The sequence below is a fragment of the Muntiacus reevesi genome, chromosome 2 (assembly GCF_963930625.1).
Source record: "Muntiacus reevesi chromosome 2, mMunRee1.1, whole genome shotgun sequence".
NCBI lineage: Eukaryota > Metazoa > Chordata > Mammalia > Artiodactyla > Cervidae > Muntiacus > Muntiacus reevesi.
Genome location: NC_089250.1, coordinates 25581250 through 25605060, shown reverse-complemented (window position 1 = coordinate 25605060; position 23811 = coordinate 25581250). Strand labels below are relative to the sequence as shown.

The following is a 23811-nucleotide window of genomic DNA, read 5'->3' as shown; positions in this document are numbered from 1 at the left end:
ATGACTTGACCTTAAGAAGGCTTCTAGAAGCTGAGAGTAAGCCCAGACTGGCATCTACCAATAAAATAAGGACCTCACACACACAGGTGCAAGGAACCGAATTCTGCCAGTGAAGTGAATGAACTTGGAAGGAGTCTCTGAGCTTCAGATCAGATCACATTGCAGGCAACACCTTGATTCTGGTTCAGTGAGACCCTGGGCAGAGGAACCACTTAATGCCTGAATGAAAAGCTACCCAACTCAGGGCTGGTGCACTGGGAAGACCCACAGGGATGGGATGGGGAGGGAGATGGGAGGGAGGATCGGGATGGGGAACACATGTAAATCTATGGCTGATTCATGTCAATGTATGGCAAAAACCACTACAATATTGTAAAGTAATTAGCCTCCAACTAATAAAAATAAATGAAAAAAAAAAACTGTGTGATAATAAGACTGTGTTGCCTTAAGTTAATAACTCTGCAGTAATTCTTCATGTAGCACAGAGACCTAACATAAAAACAAATTGATACATAAATAAATTAAGTAAACTAGCAAAATTAGTTTTAGGAACTTTCTGCAGCAACAGCTCGCAATAACTGAATTCTAACTGGTCTCACCAAGCAGCAATATTATTTTTAGGCATTTAAAATGTATTGAAAATGAAAACATACCTAAAACAAACACATTTTTGGTGATATGCCAGAGGATATCGATATGATAGGATATCGAGATGACACACAAAAGCAAAAACTCCTTAAGTGATGAAAGAAGGCCAAACCAGTGGGGATTTAATCATCTAACTTCAACAAGGTTAAAAGAAAATCTGAATAATTAATTATGACAGATATTATGTGTATGAACATATATGAACAGGACCAAAGGGTACTTACTCTGAAAGTTGTTGAATGAGAAGTCTCGAGGATGATAGAATCCTGCTTTGCAAATACACTGATAAGCTCCAAGCACGAATCCTAGGCCTTTAATCGGCATACACTATGAAGAAGAAAAGACAGCAGTACCGTTGATCATAGGTTATTTCACTGTATAAAGACCCACAGATATCCATCATTGCAAATGGTAACAGAATGATCACATTTTCCTGAAATAAAATCTCACTTTTGAACTTTTATTTTAGGTTTGTTTGCCAACAGACATTTTTTTAGAAGTAGCAAACTGAGTTTTCTTTCTAAATATATGCCATTACAGCTGCAGTTGCCATATATCTTTAACTCATTCGGTTGCCAGAGGAAGCAATTAGACACAGTTTTTTTAATACGTCAAATATCATCTTATTGCTTTAAGACATATTTCCTCAGCCTGTAAGAATATTTTTAAGTGATTCCATGCTACATATTTCCACCAACGCAAAGACAGGTAGGTAGGTAGGTAGATGGACAGACAGATATATAGAATTTAAGACGTGGAGACTGCTCTTATGAATTAAATAGTCATCAAACTTCTTCCTTGGGGAAAGAAATACAAATCGATGGACTAACAAAACAAGTAAACTTTAAAGTGCAAATCAGAAGAGGAAAAAAAGATAAATTAATAATCTGAAGCACTCTTTACCTAAAATCTGTTTCACAGACAAATGTTCAACATGTACCTAAACGTGACAAAAAACAATGACTGGCTTTCCAAATATGTCATACCAAGGGACATAATAGATATCTCCCAAAAGCTTAATATTGGCTTTTTTCAAAGATATCACTGAACCTTACCAAAATTCAGTTTAATATATTTCACTTATGCTACATTCAAGTACGTAAGGAGGGAACAGCTTCTATTAAAATACAATTTACCAGTAAAACAAGGTGTTTCTAGAATTTGATCAACATTGAAATTTCTTCTCTGGTATCTGTCTACCTATATCCCAACCCTTTGCCAGTTATAATCTATTAGAGGAGCTCAGAATTTAGTAAATTTATAAGTTATAAAGTGTCCATTTAATACAGAGGCCCTTGAGAGAAAATTTCAAATTATCAAAATAATAATCCCTCAATCTAAGTTCTAATGATTAGTAACAAAATCAATATTGCATATCTTGAAAACTCTAACAAACAGTCAGTAAGGTAGCAGGAGCTAATATATGCTCTAAATTCACAGGTTATAGCAAGAAAAATCTTTGGGAAAAAAGCTTTCTAAAATAATTTGACTATTTTATTTCATTATTACCTTTCTTTTTTCACCCAACACATACTTTGATCCAATTATATCTTATAACTGAAAACACAGTTCTTAACCCAGAGCTAAACACAAGTTGGCTTAAAGCTCAACATTCAGAAAACTAAGATCATGGCATCCGGTCCCGTCACTTCATGGCAAATAGATGGGGAAACAGTGGCTGACTTTATTTTTGGGGGGCTCCAAAATCACTGCAGATGGTGATTGCAGCCATGAAATTAAAAGACACTTGCTCCTTGGAAGGAAAGTTATGACCAACTTAGATAACTTATTAAAAAGCAGAGACATTACTTTGCCAACAAAGGTCCGTCTAGTCAAGGCTATGGTTTTTCCAGTAGTCATGTATGGACGTGAGAGTTGGACTATAAAGAAAGCTGAGTGCTGAAGAATTGATGCTTTTGAACTGTGGTGTTGGAGAAGACTCTTGAGAGTCCCTTGAACTGCAAAGAGATCCAACCAGTCCATCCTAAAGGAGATCTGTCCTGGGTGTTCATTGGAAGGACTGATATTGAAGCTGAAACTCCAATACTTTGGCCACCTGATACGAAGAGCTGACTCATTTGAAAAGACCCTGATGCTGGGAACGATTGAGGCCAGGAGGAGAAGGGGATGACAGAGGATGAGATGGTTGGATGGCATCACTGACACTATGGACATGGGTTTGGGTGGACTCCGGGAGTTGGTGATAGACAGGGAGGCCTGGTATACTGCAGTTCATGAGGTCGCAAAGAGTCGGACACTGCTGAGTGACTGAACTGAACTGAACTGAAATACAAGGACAGGTAAGCACCAGTCAAGTAAACTGAGTTGGCAAGTACTTATGAAAGAATTATCCTGTGTGTAGAGAATTTCTCCAGGACCTAAGTGCAATAACACACTTTACTTATAAAGATCCAGTGATAGAGCAGATCAGACCCTAGTTTTGAATTATACAAGTAAAAAGGCAATTATAACATTTACTTAGGAGAAGCACCAGTAGAGGAAGAGAATCTATTATTTGCGGTCAGCCAGAAAATATATATTTGAATTCTGACTTACTAGTTATATGTATTTGGGGCTGTTCTTGTTATTTTTCTGAGCCTTATATTTTTAACTGCAATCATTGGGTCAATCACTGAGTCAAATTCAGGTACAGTTTTAAGAAGGCAGAACTACCAAGATGCCTCAATAGCTGAAATAGGAAGAGAAGAATGAATGACTCCCAAGTTTTTGGCTTGAGCAACCTTAAGAATGGAGCTGTCATCAAGGAGCTAGGAAAGGCTACAGGTAGAATCAATATGGAGAAGAGAGCACAAAGCTCACTTTTTCAAATGTCAAATGTGGAATGACTATTTGAAATTTAATCTCCATATCAAATAAGCAGTCTGATGAAGTAGTATGGAGTTTAGGAGAGATGTCTGGACTGTATAATTTGTGATCATTCACATAAAGATGATAGACAAAGCCATGAGGTCAGATAAAGCTAGATCAGTAAGGGAGTGCCTATGGGCAGTGAAGGAAATAGATTCAAAGTGATGACTCATGACACTCCAAGGTTAAAATGTTAGGCAGAAAGGAAGAAGCAAACGACACCAAGAAGACCAATTCAGTGAGGTATCATTATTTAGCTAAGTAGATTGTGAAACTAAGTTCATAACTAACATGGAATTTGTGAGTTACATTTATTAAACATTCATCCAGCCAAGATATATCCAGGTAAACAAAGTCTTAGATACCAAGAATAGAGTAGTGTATATATATTCTTTGCCAACAAAGGTCTGTATAGTCAATGCTATGGTTTTTCCAGTATTCATGTATGGATGTGAGAGTTGGACCGTAAAGAAGGCTGAGTGCTGAAAAATTGATGCTTTTGAATTGTGGTTTTGGAGAAGACTTTTGAGAGTCCCTTGGACTGCAAGGAGGTCAAACCCATCAATCTTAAATTCAAAATCAACCTTGAATATTTATTGAAAGGACTGATGCTGAAGCTGAAACTTCAATATTTTGGCCACCTGATGCGAAGAGCCGACTCATTTTAAAAGACCCTGACGCTGGGAAAGAGTGAGGGCAGGAAGAAAAGCAGGCAACAGAGGACAAGATGATTGGATGGCATCATCAACTCAGTGGACCTGAATTTGAGCAAACTCTGGAGCTGTTGAAAGACAGGGAAGCCTGGCATGCTATAGTCCATGGGGTCACAAAGAGTAGGAAACAACGAGCAACTGAACAACAACAAAATAACCAAATGTATTTAGTGTACTTTAAACGCACTTTAAATAACAAAGGAGGTAAAAAATTTAACAGAAAAATACTGCTGAAAGAAATGGAGAAAGACAAAAAAAAAAAAAAGGAAACGATATCCAAAGGAAAGGGGGTCTAAGATGGTGGTATAGACTGACTACCAGCAAGGACACTTAATCAGTAATCATAAACCTCCCCACAAGCAAAAGTATAGGACAAGACAGCTTTGCTGGTGAATTCTACCAAAGTTTTAATGAAGATCTAATAATCTATGCAAAAAACTGGAGAGAAAGGAACACTCCCAAACTCATTTTATGAGGCCGGAATGACACTAGTACCAAAACCAGACAATGATAACACAACAAAAGAAAACATAGGCCAATATCTCTGATGAACACATAACCAAAAATTCTCAACAAAATATTAGCAAACCAAATTCAATAATACATTCAAAGGATCACACACCATGATCAGTGGAATTGATTTCACAAATGCAAGAGTGGTTCACCATCTGCAAATCAATCAGCATGATTCACATTAACAGCAACAACAAATCATAAGATCATCTCGATAAATGCAGAAAACGCATTTGACAAAATTCAACATCTACTTACAATAGAAAAAAAAGACTCAACAAAATAGGTGTAGAAGGGATATATCTCAAAATAATAAAGGTCACATATGACAAACAACAAATGCACAGCTAATATCACACTCAATGGTGAATAGGAAAAACTTTTCCTTTCAGATCATGAACAAGGCAGGATACCCACTCTCCCCACTTTCATCAACATAGTACTGGAATTTACAGTCACAGCAATTAGCTGAGAAAAATAAATAAGATGCATCAAAATTGTAAGGAAAATTATAAAACTATCACTATTTGCAGATAACATGATACTATACCACAAAACTATAGTAGTCAAAACAATATGGTATTGACATAAAAACAGACACAAAAATCAATTAAACAGAAGAGAAAGCACAAATATAAACCCACACATATTTTGGTCAAGTAATTTATGACAAAGAAATCAGAAGATACAATGAGTAAAGGATAGTCTCTTCAATAAATGGTGTCAGGAAAGCTAAACTGCTACCACACAAAAGAATGAAACTAGACCACTACCCTACACCACTTACAAAACTTAATTCAAAATGGTTTAAAGAATTGAATGCAATATTCGAAATTAGACAAAATATAGGTGGCAATCTCCTGGACATCTATAGTATTTTTGTAGATCTGACTCCAAAAACAAGGGAAACAAAAGTAAAAATAAACAAATGAATCTACACAAAATTAAAAGACTTCTGTTCAGAGAAGGAAGCTGTCACCAAAATTAAAAGGCAACCTACTAAATGGGAGATGATATCTATAAATCATATATCCAATGAGGGGTTGATATAGAGAACTCAATAACAAAAAAAATTGCCATATGATTCAATAATCACACTTCTGGGTATATATTTAAAAGACTGAAAGCAGAGTCTCGAAAAGATATTCAAATACCCATGTTCACTGGAGCATTATTCACAGCTGTCAAGAGGTGGAAGCAACTCAAATGTTCATTAATGGATAAGTAAATAAAACGTGGATATACAGGCAATGGAATTATTATTTAGTCTTTAAAATAAAGAAAATCCTGTCATGTGCTACAACATGAATGAACTTGAGTACTTTATTCTCATTGAAACAAGTCAATCTCAGAAAACACAAATACTGTATGCTTCTATGTGGTATCTAAAGTGATTAAATTAACAGAAAAATAAAGTGGAATGGTGGTTTCCAGGGACTAAAGGAAGAGAAAAATGAGAAGCTGTTTAATGGGCATTGCAGGTGGATTCTTTAACATCTGAGCCTCCAGGGAAGCCCAGGAATACTGGAGTGGGTAGCCTAGCCCTTCTCCAGCGGATCTTCCAGACCCAGGAATCGAACCAGGGTCTCCTGCACTGCAGGCAGATTCTTTACCAGCTGAGCTACCAGGGAAGCCTCTATGTATTTTTACCACAATTTAAAAAAAGTTTTTAAGAGTTTAGAGCAAAATGGTCTTTCTCCCTCAACAACAAGTATATAAAGACCGCAGGGCATACTACAACACATAATTGCCATGACATATAATCCACCTGTGGAGAAAGAAATGGCAACCCACTCCAATATTCTTGCCTGGAGAATCCCACCGACAGAGGAGCCTTGCAGGCTTCAGTCCACAGTGTTTCAAAAGAGTTGGACACGACTTAGCAACTAAACAAACAATATAATTCACCTAAATACCTGGTTAAACATAATTGCAGAGCAAAACCTGGCCACCTTGACAGTCATGAAGATTTTGTATAAAGGTACCAAAGAGCAGGGAAATGGCTAAAATGAAGGCTAAAATTAGATACGTACAGGGGAAGTACTGTTTGGCATTTAATGGAAACAATGCTTGTGCCTAAGGATCACATTTACATATCATTCTGAAGATTAATTTGGACTGGAAGAAAGAGGCAAAAATGCAAATACAATAAAATTTATATAATTCAAAATCCTCTAGAAATCTTTAAATACCTTTTAATTTGTTTTACTTTGTTTTAGAATCTTCCTAAAATGTGAAACACTTTCTGGCTTCTCTGAACTGAACATCATGAACAGAATTCAACATTTCCTTCATGAGTCAGAATCATTACTCTGAACAATAGGTACTGAATGAACTATGCTGAAATACACTAATGCCCTCTGGAGCTATTAAAGGTTTATGGCTATTTTCTCATATACTAAATAGCCCAGACTGCTGTACTATTTGAGTTCTTTTGCTTAGTTTTTATGTTTTCTTTTTCCTTCTTAATTTTGTTATCATATTTTAATTGTAAAATATAGACTTATTCTAGAAGTGTCTCTTCCCTCCTATATTATGTTTTAATTGCCTGTATACATGGAAACTAGATCATCAAACATAGAAAGCCAAGAATACACAAGATAACACATAACAAAGTGAGAGTAAATAATAGTAAGTACTTTATATTTACTCCAGGTCCTGTTCTAAGCAATGTATAAGTATTAACACATTTAACCCTACATCAATTTTATCATTATCTCCATTTTAACGATGAGAAAATTAAGGCAACAACTGCTAAGGTAACGCCCAAAGCTTAACCTAAAAGCTTTAATTAAAGTTAAAGTTAAAATTAATTAAATTAATTAAAGTTAATTTAAAGTTAAACTTTAAAAATTAAAGTTTTAATCCTGGCACAGCCAGGATTCAACCCCAGGAGCCTGGCTCCAAAGAGAATAATAACTACTCTCCGATGAACAGGAATGGATGCTACTGTCCGGTCACTTTGGAATTTACTTCATTTCAAGAACTTTATTTTATTGCTTGGTTTCAAGCAATATTCAAAAATGGATTGGTTTGCTGAATCATTAAGTTTCAAGTCTGTGAAAATTAGTAATTTTTAAATGCATATACAAAATGCATCTTAAGAAATGTGGTTAATTCCTACACCTGTTACAAACAAAAAAATAAGCCTTTCCCTTCCCAAAGCAGAGTCCCCAAAGCTCACATCTTAGAAAACAAATCTTCATCTCAGGGCATATAAGTAGAGTAACTCTTCTCTACTTGAATTCCTGAAAATAGGTCTGGGTCTAAGAAGAGTCATCAGATCAGTTCACAGGGGCTTAGTCCCAAACTAAACCCAGCAAGCCAAGCAATGGAAACCAGGGAGTTCATGGCAGTCCAGATTGTCACTTCTTTCTCTTCAGTGGCAAAAACATGGTTCTACTCTGCTTTGACAGAAGACATATCTAATTCCAAAAAGGGTTCCTGCTATAATGAATTTACTATACTCAGTCATGTCTAACTCTCTGCAAGGCAATGGATTGTAGCCTTCCATGCTCTTCTGTCCATAGGATTTTCTAGGCAAGAATACTGGAGTGGGTTGCATTTCCTACTTCAGTGGCTCTTCCCAACCCAGGGATCAAACCTATGTCTCCTGGATTGGCAGGCAGATTCTTCATCACTAGCCCCACCTGAGCATTACTGAAAAAGTAGAAGGCAAGACCAGAGAAGCATAAAGAAAAAAGACGAAAGGCTTGACCCTGGCAAGACAAAATAGTAACTGGGTTTTCTATGTATGTATGCTAAGTTGCTTCAGTCATGTCCAACTCTGTGTGACCCTATGGACGATAGACCCCCATGCTCCTCTGTCCATGGTGATTCTCCAGGCAAGAATACCGGAGTGGGTTGCCATGCCCTCCTCCAGGGGATCTTCCCAACCCAGGGATCGAACCTGAATCTCTTATGTCTCCTTCATTAGCAGATGGGTTCTTTACCGCTAATGCCACCTGGGTTTCCTAGATAATTTTTAAAAAGCCAGCAACATTTATTTGTATTTCACTCCTTCTATGAAACTTGTGAAGAAATGCTGTAAAATGTTGAATCTGGTCATTTCCAAGTGGGATTGAGGGGACTTGGTATTAAAACACGCTAATTATCCTAACATCCAGTGATTCTTCTCTACAACTATCAGCAGTTTATTAAAACAAAAGGAAAACACTCAAACAGGGGAAATCTAAAAGGCCTCTAGGCAATGACAGAGTACATCACCCACCTATTTCATCAAACAATCTTCCAGGAAATCAAGAACTCATGAATAACAAATAATGCAGTATTCCACCAGGGAGGAAAAGAACTACATTTTGTCTCTATTATTCATTAGCTGCCAGAGAACCTGGCTTAAAAAGCTTGATGGACTGGAGGCGGGGGTTGGGGGGATGTTTTCTCTTATGATACAGTTAAAATTAAAAAAGAAACTATTTTCTATTATTAATTTTTGAAACATTCTTGTTATATTCAGTGGAGCCCACTCACAACAAGGGGCTAAAGGCTGCCAATGCAGCGTCTGAAGCAGACACCTTAAAAGTCTACAGACTTCACACTGACACATGGCAAGATGCTTTGGTGGGGGTTGTGGGGGTTGAAACTGACTCAGAAAAATGTTAGGATTTTATCTGAGTAAGCAAGCCAATTTTTTTTTAGATCTTTTAACAGAAAAAAGGTCCAAAGTCTTGATAAATATAAGCTCCACTAAACCACAAACTCACCAGTACTTTTGACACCCTGTGCTTCCTGTGGTCACAGATCATAAGCAGTGGCAACTTTCTTCTCATTGTTGACTTTATTTACCTCTTGCTTACTGAGCCCCATTGTATGCACTTTGCTACAACAACAAAGAAGGACAAAATCTTGGTCTAGTTCACAGAGAACCTACAATCCACAAGCCGAAAGGCAAACTTGAAGTTGCTCTATGGTGATAAGGACAGAGCTATGGACAGAGGTTCATAACATTGTACAGAAGGTGGTGATCAAAACCATCCCCAAGAAAAAGAAATGCAACAAGGCAAAATGGTTGTCTGAGGAGACTTTACAAATAGCTGAGGAAAGAAGTGAAGTAAAAGGCAAAGGATAAAATGAAAGATACACCCATTTAAATGCAGAGTTCCAAAGAACAGGAAGGAGAGGTAAGAAAGCCTTCTTAAGTGAACAATGCAAAGAAACAAAGGAAAACAATAGAATGGGAAAGACTAGAGATCTCTTCAAGAAAATTAGAGATACCAAGGTAACATTTCATGCAAAGATGGACACATTAAAGGACAGAAATTATATGGACCTAACAGAAGCAGAAGATATTAAGAAGAGGTGACAAGAATACACAGCAGAATTGCACAAAAAAGGTCTTAATGATCTGGATAACCATGATGGTGCGACCACTCACCTAGAGCTGGACATCCTACGGAGTGAAGTCAAGTGGGCCTTAGGAAGCATTACTACGAACAAAGCTACTGGAGATGATGGAATTCCAGCTGAGCTATTTCAAATCTTAAAAGATGATGCTGTTAAAGTACTGCCCTCAGTATGCCAGCAAATTTGGAAAACTCAGCAGTGGCCATCGAACTGGAAAAGGTCAGTTTTCATTCCAGTATGAAAGAAAGGCAATGCCAAAGAATGCTCAGACAATTATTAATAGAAATAATACAAGAGGTCAAATACCAAATATAAAAAAACTTTTATACCTCAATAAGAAAACGATAAACATTCCAATTTAAAACTGAGCAAAGGTATGAATAGAATGTCACAGTAGTTAATAAATATAAGAAAAGTTTCTAACTTTTATTAGTTATCAGAGAAAAGCAAATTTAAGATAACCAATACATACCTATCAAAATAGCTAAAATTTTAACAACTGACAATTTTAGTGTTAGTGAGGATATGGAATAAGTAGAATCCTCCTATAGTGCTGACAGACACACAAATTAATATGATCGTTTTGTAAATGAACTTGACACTACCTACTAAATTTGAACACAATATATCCTGTTAACTAGATATTTCAATCCTAGGTATATACTCAATTGAAAGATATGCAAACGTGCTCTAATAGACAAGCAAAAACAGCTGAACTGTTTGCACTAATCCCAAACTGTTAAGAAGCCAAATGTTTATCTGAAGTAGAATGGAGAAATAAATTGTATTTATCTAATATTATTCTCCAGGCAATTCTACTGGCATGGGCAGCCATTCTGTTCTCCAGGGGATCTTCCCAAACCCGGGATCAAACCCAGATCCCCCACATTGCAGGTGAATTCTTTCCCATCTGAGCCACCAGGGAAGCTCATACAATAGAATACTGTACAACAAAGAAGATAAACCAATGCTACATACAACAACTGGAGAAGGGAATGGCAACCCACTCCAGTGTTCTTGCCTGCAGAATCCCACGGACAGAGAAGCTTGGCGGGCTGCAGTCCATGGGGTCATAAGAGTGGGACCCAACTTAGTGACTGAACTACCATATGTACAACAACATGGGTGAATGTCTCAATCTCTCAAACAATATTGAAAAAATAAGTCATGTGTGCTGCATTATTCTACTTATATAATGTTTACAATAAGAAAGTGAAATATGAAGTGTTAGAAATCAGGGTATCTGTTAGTTTAGGAGAATAGTTGGGAGAAGGTGATGCATTGGGGCATGCGAAAACCTTCTGGAGTCTGGTGATTCTTGTTCTCTTGACCTGAGAGGTACTTATACAGGTGTGTTCCCTTTGTGATGATCTGTTGTGTTGTATACTTATGATTCTGTATCTCTATGCAATGTTTTTCATTTCAATAAAAATTATACAATTAATATTATCACATATTCCCCTCCATCTTTTATGTCCCCTTCTCTTTCACCTATCATATAAATTCTATATTTCATTATTCTGATTTATTTGAAAGAATCATAATATTTTAACCATTCCATTTTTGCTGATAGAGAAGGGATCTATGTACTGATAATGAAGGAAGAAGTTTCTGGAAATTAAAAGTAATTATATAAAAAATTATGTAAAACTCAGAATGTGTTTGCATGCACTCAGTTCTTGGCTGCCTCTCAAGTATTTAGAATCTGAATGTACATCTGCATTTCCCCAGTGAAATTTTAGAGGGTTTTTCAATAGTAATTAGCAAATCAGCTAAAGAATAAAGGGCACAAGGCTAAACCAAAAGCCAGGAACTATACCGCCTATTAAACGCTAAATCAAAACTAAATGTTATATTCTCAAAGGGCACTGAGCTTTTCTTTTATTATGGAGAAAAATAAAATATTATTTATCATTCACAAAGAAAATCATTTTAATTGGTGTAATTGCTATCATTCTCAGCTGAAAAACATGCAAAATATTTTAAACAATGTATCTAATTCTAGAAAAAAATTCAAGATGCATAAATGTCCTTAGTTCATCACTGAACCACAAAAAAGTTTTTTAAAAATTGGACAAATTTTAAGTAAATATTTAACATCAAAAATGTTTCCAAGTACTTTAGGAATATACATTTTTAAATAAACAGTAAAAATACTGGTTATAAACTTTCTTTATCATCAAAACAACCCCCTCTAAATAATCTCTATGGCATAACATTAAAAAACTTGCACACACTCTTTCCAGTCATAGAACTTTAGTATGCTTTGCCTTACCTGAAACTCTAATCTGACCAACAAAAAATTGGGATGAAAATATAAAGTAGCTATGTAATTTTAGCATTCCTGATACCTATGAGTAGGAATGTGATCTAAAACTGACATGCATCCTAGACTTTACCAAAACAGATTTTTTAAAACAGAAGAAAATTTTTTCCAATAAAACATACATAAAAGTTCAGAAAAGAAACATATTCAAGAACACTGGGGAATTTACAAGGAGTAATAAGCTTTTGCACTAAGCTTAAAAATTTTTAAGTACCCTCATTTCCTTTCTGAGGATGTCTGCAATCCCAATAAAATATATATACATACAAGGCATATATACACAGACTTCACCAAAGCATTTCTCATGACTTTTTCTTTTTTTTTTTAAATTTTTTTTATTAGTTGGAGGCTAATTACTTCACAACATTTCAGTGGGTTTTGTCATACATTGACATGAATCAGCCATAGAGTTACACGTATTCCCCATTCCGATCCCCCCTCCCCCCTCCCTCTCCACCCGACTCCTCTGGGTCCTCCCAGTGCACCAGGCTCAAGCACTTGTCTCATGCATCCCACCTGGGCTGGTGATCTGTTTCATCATAGATAATATACATGCTGTTCTTTCGAAACATCCCACCCTCACCTTCTCCCACAGAGTTCACAAGTCTGTTCTGTACTTCTGTGTCTCTTTTTCTGTTTTGCATATGGGGTTATCGTTACCCTCTTTCTAAATTCCATATATATGTGTTAGTATGCTGTAATGTTCTTTATCTTTCTGGCTTACTTCACTCTGTATAATGGGCTTCAGTTTCATCCATCTCATTAGAACTGATTCAAATGAATTCTTTTTAACGGCTTAGTAATATTCCATGGTGTATATGTACCACAGCTTCCTTATCCATTCATCTGCTGATGGGCATCTAGGTTGCTTCCATGTCCCAGCTATTATAAATAGTGCTGCAATGAACATTGAGGTGCACGTGTCTCTTTCAGATCTGGTTTCCTCAGTGTGTATGCCCAGAAGTGGTATTGCTGGGTCGTATGGCAGTAAATGGCTATTCTACCCAAAGCAATCTATAGATTAAATGCAATCCCTATCAAGCTACCAACGGTATTTTTCACAGAACTAGAACAAATAATTTCACAATTTGTATGGAAATACAAAAAACCTCGAATAGCCAAAGTAATCTTGAGAAAGAAGAATGGAACTGGAGGAATCAACCTGCCTGACTTCAGACTCTACTACAAAGCCACAGTCATCAAGACAGTATGGTACTGGCACAAAGACAGAAATATAGATCAATGGAACAGAATAGAAAGCTCAGAGATAAATCCACGAACTTATGGACACCTTATCTTTGATAAAGGAGGCAAGGATATACAATGGAAAAAAGACGACCTCTTTAACAAGTGGTGCTGGGAAAACTGGTCAACCACTTGTAAAAGAATGTAACTAGAACACTTTCTAACACCATACACAAAAATAAACTCAAAATGGATTAAAGATCTAAATGTAAGACCAGAAACTATAAAACTCCTAGAGGAGAACACAGGCAAAACACTCTCCGACATAAATCTCAGCAAGATCTTCTACGACTTTTTCTTAAAGTTTCTTATACCCATGGAGAAATGGATAAAAGATTTGAAAACATTATTGAATAAATCATAAAAAGGCTCTGATTAATAGAGGGAAATTGTGGCAGTGAATTCCAAGGCGTCTGCTCTTGATGCTCTGTAATGTGTTTAATGATAGCTTCACTGAAGCATTGAGAGGATGCTATTTAAGAGTAAGTAGTCAGGAACATGGACTTTGGAGTGTGACACACTCTAATTCAAGTTCCAGATTAACTGCTTAATAGCAGTGGAAACTTGCAAGGGAAGATGGCAAATTACTCAATCTCATGAAGTCTGAGCTCCCTTACCTATGAGAGTAACAATACTTCTTATGTCACAGAGTTGATAATTTTATTTTATAAGTGCTTGGTTAGTGTTTACTATATGCTAGTCAATATTTTTAAAACATTTTAATACATTTAATCCTCATAGCAACTCAGTGAGTTAGATATGATTGATCATCATCATCCCAATTTTATAGATGAAGAGACTAAGCAACCTCCCTCAGGTCACACATCTAACAATTGACAAGGGTGGAGTTTATATCAGGTAAAGAGGATGCCCAGACATACTCACTAAACGTTAGCACTTATCCCAATCATTGTCACTGGAATGACACTGAACATACAAGCTGATAAAAGCAGAAACTGAAAGGACAATAGGTTAACTGGAACAAAATAAAATTTAATAAAACATACAGGGTCCTGTGACCAAATTCACAAAAATCAGCCACATAAATTGCCAAATTATGACATGACTGCCCCCAAAACACTAAAACAGTCTTTGCATTAATGGCAATAAAGTAATCTAGAATAAACAACGACTCACAGATAGATTATTATTTTCAACATTTAGAACCTCAGTTTAAAGAGACTATAGCCAAGTTGAAGAGATCTAAACAGGAATGGTTCTCTCGCTACAAAACACCCATGGCTCACTATCTGTGGTATATCAGAGGCACACTTTATATTCAAACACAAGTAGACTGAAAGCAAAAGGACAGAAAAAAATATATACCACGAAATCAGTAAGAAAAGAGAACTGGTGTGGCTGTCCTAATATCAGATACCATACAATTTAAAACAAAAGTTGATACTAGAGACAAAGAAGGACAATTTTTAAGGATAAAGAGGTCAATTCATCAAGAAGACATAACAATTGTCAATATGCATGTACCTAAAAGGGCTTCCCAGCTGGCACTAGTGGTAAAACAAAAAAAACCTGCCTGCCAATGCAGGAGATATAAGAGACGCAGGTTCGATCCTGACCAAAGGAGGGCCCGGCAACCCACTCCAGTAATCCTGCCTGGAGAATCCCCATGGACAGAGGAGCCTGGCAGGCTACAGTTCATGTGGCCGCAAACAATTGGACACAACTGAGTGACTCAGAAGCAGCAGCAGCATGCATCTAAAAACAGATCCCTAAAACACATGAAACAAAAAACTGACAAAATTGAAGGAAGAAATAGAAATTTCAGCAAGAATAGAACACTTCAATACTCTACTTTCAGTAAAGAATAGAACAACTAGGTAGAAAATCAACAGGAAAGTAAAGGACTTGAACAACATTATAAATCAACCAGATTTAACGGACATCTATCAGGAAACATTCAACCCAACAATAGCAGAATATACACTCTTTTCAAGTACACACGGAACACTGTCCAGCATAACCAGATGTTAGACCAAAAAAAAGTCTCAATAAATTTAAGAAGACTTATATTATACAAAACATGTGCTTTGACCAAAATGGAATGATGGTGCTGGAAAAACTGGTCAACCACTTGTAAAAGAATGAAACTAGAACACTTACTAACACTATACACAAAAATAAACTAAAAATGGATTAAAGATCTAAATGTAAGACCAGAAACTATAAAACTCCTAGAGGAGAACATAGGCAAAACAGTCTCTGACATAAATCACAGCAAGATTCGCTATGACCCACCTCCCGGAATATTGGAAATAAAAGCAAAAATAAACAAATGGGACCTAATGAAAATTAAAAGCTTTTGCACCACAAAGGAAACTATAAGCAAGGTGAAAAGACAGCCCTCAGAATGGGAGAAAGTAATAGGAAACGAAGCAACAGATAAAGGATTAATCTCAAAAATATACAAGCAACTCCTGAAGCTCAATTCCAGAAAAATAAATGACCCAATCAAAAAATGGGCCAAAGAAATAAACAGACATTTCTCCAAAGAAGACATGCAGAAGGCTAACAAACACATGAAAAGATGCTCAACATCACTCATTATCAGAGAAATGCAAATCAAAACCACAATGAGGTACCATTACATGCCAGTCAGGATGGCTGCTATCCAAAAGTCTACAAGCAATAAATGCTGGAGAGGGTGTGGAGAAAAGGGAACCCTCTTACACTGTTGGTGGGAATGCAAACTAGTACAGCCACTATGGAGAACAGTGTGGAGATTCCTTAAAAAAAAAAACTGGAAATAGAACTGCCATATGACCCAGCAATCCCACTTCTGGGCATACACATCAAGGAAACCAGATCTGAAAGAGACACATGCACCCCAATGTTCATCACAGCACTGTTTATAATAGCCAGGACATGGAAGCAACCAAATGCCCATCAGCAGACGAATGGATAAGAAAGCTGTGGTACATATACACAATGTAATATTACTCAGTCGTTAAAAGAATTCATTTGAATCAGTTCTAATGAGATGGATTAAACTGGAGCCCATTATACAGAGTGAAGTAAGCCAGAAAGATAAAGATCAATACAGTACACTAACGCATATATATGGAATTTAGAAAGATGGTAATGATAACCCTATGTGCAAAACAGAAAAAGAGACACAGATGTACAGAATGGACTTTGGGACCCTGTGGGAGAAGGGGAGGGTGGGATGTTCTGAAAGAATAGCACTGAAACAAGTATACTATCAAGGGTGAAACAGATCACCAGCCCAGGTTGGATGCATGAGACGGATGCTCAGAGCTGGTGCACTGAGAAGACCCAGAGGGATGGGATGGAGAGGGAGGTGGGAGGGGGGATCGGGATGGGGAACACATGTAAATCCATGGCTGATTCATGTCAATGTATGGCAAAAATCACTACAATATTGTAAAGTAATTTGCCTCCAACTAATAAAAATAAATGAAAAAACAAAAAAAAATTATTTTAATTAAAAATCAATAATACAAGGTAATTTGGAAATTCACAAATATGTGGAAATGACAACACAGTTCACTAATGAGTCAAATAAAGTATAACAAATAAAGTATAAAGTATAACAGATAACTAGTGAATCAAATAAAGTATAACAGTCAAATAAAGTATAACAGTATAACAAATATAATACAACAGATAGACACTTTTAGATGAATAAAAGTGAAAACACAGCACACCAAAATAAATGGATATATCTAGAGCAGTGTAATAAAGGAATATTTATAGTTGTAAATGCCCTTGTTATAAATGAAGATTTTGAGTTAACCTAGACGTCTAACTTAAGAAACTAGAAAAGAGGAAATCCTATGAAAAACAAACAAAAGGGATGAAATAAATATCAAACTGAAAAATACATCAAACAAATTTTTTTTTAATTTTTAAAAATTAAAATTAAAAAGTTGGTTCTTTGAGAAGATCAACAAAGTTGACAAACCATTAACTAGACAGACAAAGACAAAGAAAAGAGAAGAAACTAGACAAGCTAATCCCCAAATTCACAGGGAAATGCAAGGGACTCAGAATAGCCAAAACAATTTTGAAAAAGAACAAAGCTGGAAGACTCACACTACCTGATTTCAAACTTACTACAAAGCTAAAGTAATCAAAATAGTGTGGTTCTTTCTTGTGGTACAAGATGTAGACAGACAAACAGAACAATGGAATAGCACTGAAGAATCAAAAAATAAAGCATTACACTTATGGTCAACTGATTTTTTATTAGGCTGTCAATATAATTTAATGGTGGAAAAAATTAACGGCTCAGTGATAACTGGATGCTGACATGCAAAAGAATGAAGTTATATCTTATCTGGACACATACGGCCTCTCTCCAATTCCCTGCTCTCCCAGGAGTTCTCTTGACTTCTTTCCTTTTTAAAAAGAGGACCCTGTTCACTGACTCTGAGATGTCTGCCACTTGGAACTTCCCCTCTCAGGTAAATGTTCAAGATTCACTCTAAAAAGTCATTCTGTGTTCCTGCCACATCACATCATGTTTTCTTCTTTGATCTGTCCCCAAATCCTTCAACTCACCATAAAGGGGTTATTTCTCTTGATTAAAAGCATATTTTGGTTCAATTTTTTAAAAAGCTAATAGTAAAAGATAGTCAGATATAAATATGTGGTCAGTTCTCTGTTCCTTAGAAATACTCACACTTTGGAGGGTAAGCATTTGCCAAGTTCAGTTAAGTCGCTCAGTCATGTCCGACTCTTTGCGACCCCATGAACTGCAGCACGCCAAGCCTCCTTGTCTATCACCAACTCCCGGAGTCCACCCAAACCCATGTCCATTGAGTCGGTGATGCCATCCAACCATCTCATCCTCTGTCGTCCCCTTCTCCTCTGCCCTCAATCTTTCCCAGCATCAGGTCTCTTCAAATGCGTCAGCTCTTTGCATCAGGTGGCGAAAGTATTGGAGCTTCAGCTTCAATATCAGTCCTACCAATGAACACCCAAGACTGATCTCCTTTAGGATGGACTGGTTGGATCTCTTTGCAGTTCAAGGGACTCTCAAGTGAAGAGATACCCCACATCCAAGGTAAGAGAAACCCAAGTAAGATGGTAGGCACTGAGAGAGGGCATCAGAGGGCAGACAGACTGAAACCACAATCACAGACAACAGGCCAATGTGATCACACAGACCACAACCTTGTCTAACCCAATGAAACTAAGCCATGCTGTGTGGGGCCACCCAAGACAGATGGGTCATGGTGGAGAGGTCTGACAAAATGTGGTCCACTGGAGAAGGGAATGGAAAACCACTTCAGTATTCTTGCCTTGAGAACCCCATGAACAGTATGAAAAGGCAAAAAGATAGGACACTGAAAGATGAACTCCCCAGGTAGGGAGGTGCCCAATATGCTACTGGAGATCAGTGGAGAAAGAACTCCAGAAAGAATGAAGAGATGCAGCCAAAGCAAAAACAACACCGAGTTGTGGATGGGACTGGTGATAGAAGCAAGGTTGATGCTGTAAAAAGCAATACTGCATAGGAACCTGGAATGTTAGGTCCATGAATCAAAGCAAATTGGAAGTGATCAAACAGGAGATGGCAAGAGTGACCATTGACATACTAGGAATCAGTGAACTAAGATGGACTAGAATGGGTGAATTTAACTCACATGACCATTATATCTGTGGGCAGGAATCTCTGAGAAGAAATGGAGTAGCCATCATAGTCAACAAGAGTCTGAAATGCAGTACTTGGATGCAATCCCAAAAATGAGAGAATGATCTCTGTTCATTTCCAAGGCAAACCATTCAATATCACAGTAATCCAAGTCTATGCCCTGACCAGTAACATTGAAGAAGCTGAAGTTGAACAGTTCTGTGAAGACCTACAAGACCTTCTAGAACTAACACCCAAAAAAGATGTCCTTTTCACTATAGGGGACTGGAATGCAAAAGTAGGAAGTCAAGAAACACCTGGAGTAACAGACAAATTTGGCCTTGGAGTACGGAATGAAGCAGGGCAAAGGCTAACAGAGTTTTGCCAAGAGAACACACCGGTCATAGCGAACACCCTCTTCCAACAACACAAGAGAAGACTCTACACATGGACATCACCAGATGGTCGACACCGAGATCAGATCGATTATATTCTTTGCAGCCAAAGAAGCTCTATACAGTCAGCAAAAACATGACCAGGAGCTGACTGTGGCTCAGATCATGAACTCCTTATTGCCAAATTCAGACTGAAATTGAAGAAAGTGGAGAAAACCACTAGACCATTCAGGTATGACCTAAATCAAATCCCTTATGACTATACAGTGGAAGTGAGAAATAGATTTAAGGGACTAGATCTGATAGACAGAGTGCCTGATGAACTACGGACAGAGGTTCATGACATTGTACAGGAGACAGGAATCAAGACCATCCCGAAGAAAAAGAAATGCAAAAAATCAAAATGGTTGTCTGAGGAGGCCTTACAGATACCTGTGAAAAGAAGCATTTACCAAAGACTCTCTTAAAAAAAAACAACAAAAAACAGAAACTAGATAAATGGTTTGGAACATTGGTATAGAATATTCCAAACATTGGAAATGTTCCAAACGTCCATATAACATTTGTATAGCCTCAATCTGATTTGCAAATTGTAGAAAATAATTCATGACCAAAACATTTTATGAATATGGATTGGTTATTTCCCTAATATATTCAATTAACTGTAATTCAATTTAACTGTATTCAACATTTTGTTTTCTTATTGGAAAATGAGGAAAATTTAATATCTGAAAAATAACGAGGATTTCCTGATTCTTATCCCAGAAAAAAAAAATGTATAGTTCATCATCTTTTATTACAAGTTGCTATAAATAATGCTAAACTTCAAGAAGAAAATGTATTGGTGATTTCTAACAATATGTTAACACAAAACTGGTACTGGGGTTTCAGTGATAACAGGTAAGAATTACATTTGGTAAGAGTAAATAAGTTCGGTGAACCTATAAAATAAATGATCAGCCACAAATGCTAGTTAAATCATTTTTTTCATAGATAAGAACATTTTTGTTTAGGTTTAGGAACAGGAAACAAAGCTGATCATTATTTTCACTTTTTAATAAAATAATTACGCATCCTCTATATATTTTAAGATGGGGATAGCAAGATGAGTAAAATAGCTATTTACATGAAAACATATACCGCATTTCCTAGACAGAGCCTAAGTCACCACAGTAATTGAAGCAAGATATTCAAGGATTTCACAAATGAGACCACTTCACTATTGAATTAAAATCTATCTTGTAGACCTGAAAAGACTGACTCAACACTGGCACATCACCACTTTTATACTTTTGACCTTTCCTGCATAAGAAAAGTCTGTGATCTGGTAGTGAGGGGAAGACCCACTTCCAATCTCATAATAAGATACAGCGAGCATAAATGTACCCAAGGAGGGAGACATTCAAAGCTCTAAATTTTGCTTCATTTTTTAGGCTATGGGCCCAACTTTTATTATTAAAAAATCAGTAATGGAAACCTCCAATGATTTAAAACGCAAAACTTGGCTTCAGTTTCAAGCTAGATTCAACAGCTCTAATTAGGCGGAATCTACCTTAGACAAGTGAGGAACAGGTAATAATTAATCATGGTAAAGCACTTTTTAAGCAGCAAGCGCTACAAAATTGTTAAATAATAAACTTAAGTACTACAAAAATTAACTGTTAAATTAAAAAAAAAAAAGATTTTCCTGAAGAATGATGTAATCAACAGTAGAAATCTATTTCCCCTAAGTTGCAGATAGTTGTAGTCATTACTGCTCTTGCAGAACTTTAACAAGGCTGTTTAACTGAAGATGTATTAGATACTATCACAGCAATACTGTAATACTCAGGACAGGAAGAAGAAATATGAGCAAAGCTGCAGAGTATCAGTTTAGAAACGACTAGCCCAGATTTCTTTCTAGCACGGTATATGTCATCTGGTTTATATTTTCATCTATTTCTTTGAGCATATATTGAATTCTCTTACATTCTTAACTGAGGCAGGAGGTAGATAGGCCCTTCCAGGGTGAAGTGATAGGAGATTCATTTCCAATGGACAGAACTCCAAAACAAGAATAGCAGGACAATTAACAGAGGAGGCTGGGCCTTGCCCAAACCATGTATTTCTCAACCTCGAAGTCTGGAGACCTCCCCTAAAACACATGTACAGAAAGGTTCCCTGGAAGTCAAATGAGAGTGATGCTAACTTAAAGCCAGACTACCCACGGGTCTTTGTGGTAGCATCCGTCTTGGCTGAGAGATGCATGTATGCACATGGGAGAATTCTGAGACAGTATACCAAATATGGACTTTGACCAGGCAAATCAAAATGACTGGCCTAAGGAAAACTGGAAGAATTGAGCCATAAAAGTAATTCAAATTGCCATGAGTGTGTGACTCAGTCTCTCTCGCTCTCTTTCAGAGCCTACCCGTGTGTCTATCCACTCGTACTATATTCCTTTTCCTCCTAATAAATACTTTACTTGTTTCACTACTTTTCGTCTTCCTGGGAATTTTCTTCTACAGAGCCGCAGGGCCAGGGCCTTGTCACTGACCACTGGTTGAGCGGCTAGGATTTGGTGCTCTCACCACCAGAACCCAACCTCATCTCTGACTGGGGAACCGAAGCCCTGCCTCAAGTTGCACAGGACGAGGCCATCCGAGATCATTATAATGGTCATGTTCAAAACTAAGAAACTTCAGGAATAATCAGGAAAGTAACATACAAAACATCCATTCAATGCATATTCTGTTTCCTTAGATATCTACAACATGTGTCAGATACATCAGATACCAATAAACAAAATTCAGTGGCTTGTAACACAGTGTGAAATCATCTCATTAGGCAGCTTTATCCTTTTAGAAATTAAAGCAATTTCTAGAACTGGTGCCATTAACTTGGGACAAGCATCTGTAAAGGTAGGAAGGATGGAAAGACTGTAAGGATGTATCATCTGAGGTTTGGATATTCAGGTAGGCTCTGAAGGTTGGAAAGGCAGAAGCAACCAATCAGCAAAGCCACATTTGTCTTTTATTTCTTAATACCATATGCTTCTTAAAATTATATATAAATTACATATAAAATTATATTAGCTATCAGCTTCCCTGAGAGCTCAGTTAGTAAAGAATCTGCCTGCAATGCAGAAGACCCCGGTTCAATTTCTGGGTCAAGAAGATCTGCTGGAGAAGGGATAGGCTACCCACTCCAGTATTCTTGGGCTTCCCTTGTGGCTCAGCTGGTAAAGAATCTGCCTGCAACATGGGAGACCTGGGTTTGATCCCTGGGTTGGGAAGATCCCCTGGAGAAGGGAAAAGCTACCCACTCCAGTATTCTGGCCCGGAGAATTCCACGGACTGTATAGTCCATGGGGTCACAAAGTGTCAGACACGACTGAGTGACTTTCACTTATTCGCTCAGTCATCTCCAGCTCTTTGCAATCCCATGGACTACCACATTCCTCCGTCCGTGGGATTTTCTAGGCAAGAATACTGGAGTGAGTTGCCATTCCTGCTCCAAGAGATCTTCCCGACCCAGGGATTGAACGCGGGTCTCCTGCGTTGTAGGCAGATGCTTAACTGTCTGAGCCACCAGGGAAGTCATATATTAACATAAACATATAAAAAAGCTTATGTGCTTAAGAAAGGTTCTAGAAATTGAGATACCATTTTTAAAGCAAAAATGAATGCCAAGAAACATTCTAAAATTTTGCAGGAATTTCTGTTTAATTTTAATTGCTATCTCTAATATTCCCTTTTTTTAAAAAATCAGACTCAATTCAAGTACTGCCCCACAAAGTTGTAGGACACTGGCTGAGCTCTCTGTGAAGCTGGCAGTGTTCGTTTTTCATTTACTAAACCGACAGCCTTAACTTTATCACTGTGGGTTTCCCTGTAGAGATATGCAAAATATTTAATGACAGGATGGCAGGGATACCAAATAATCAGAACAATTGCTGGCCATGGGACTACAGCATGGCTCTGGAGGTCCCCGCAGATACAGGGGGTCTCTTAGTTAGAGATGTCCAGAGGTTTCAGACCAGGGAGCTAGGACTTGGCATGGGGTGAAGTAGGTATCTGCATGGTTTGGAGAAGCGGCTATTTACCCACTATTTAAAAACAACAACAACCAAAGCAAAGAAAC

The 23811-nt window shown here is 37.2% G+C and overlaps 1 protein-coding gene across 1 annotated transcript in view; it reads right to left on the bottom strand.

Annotated features, from left to right (window-relative positions):
• The window catches only part of GPR158 (G protein-coupled receptor 158), a 294774-nt gene that overhangs the window by 145453 nt on the left and 125510 nt on the right, over positions 1-23811 (bottom strand). Inside the window, exon 3 of the mRNA XM_065919570.1 lies at positions 873-975. Within this exon, the coding sequence (XP_065775642.1) occupies positions 873-975 (103 nt within the window). The remainder of the gene's footprint in view (positions 1-872; positions 976-23811) is intronic.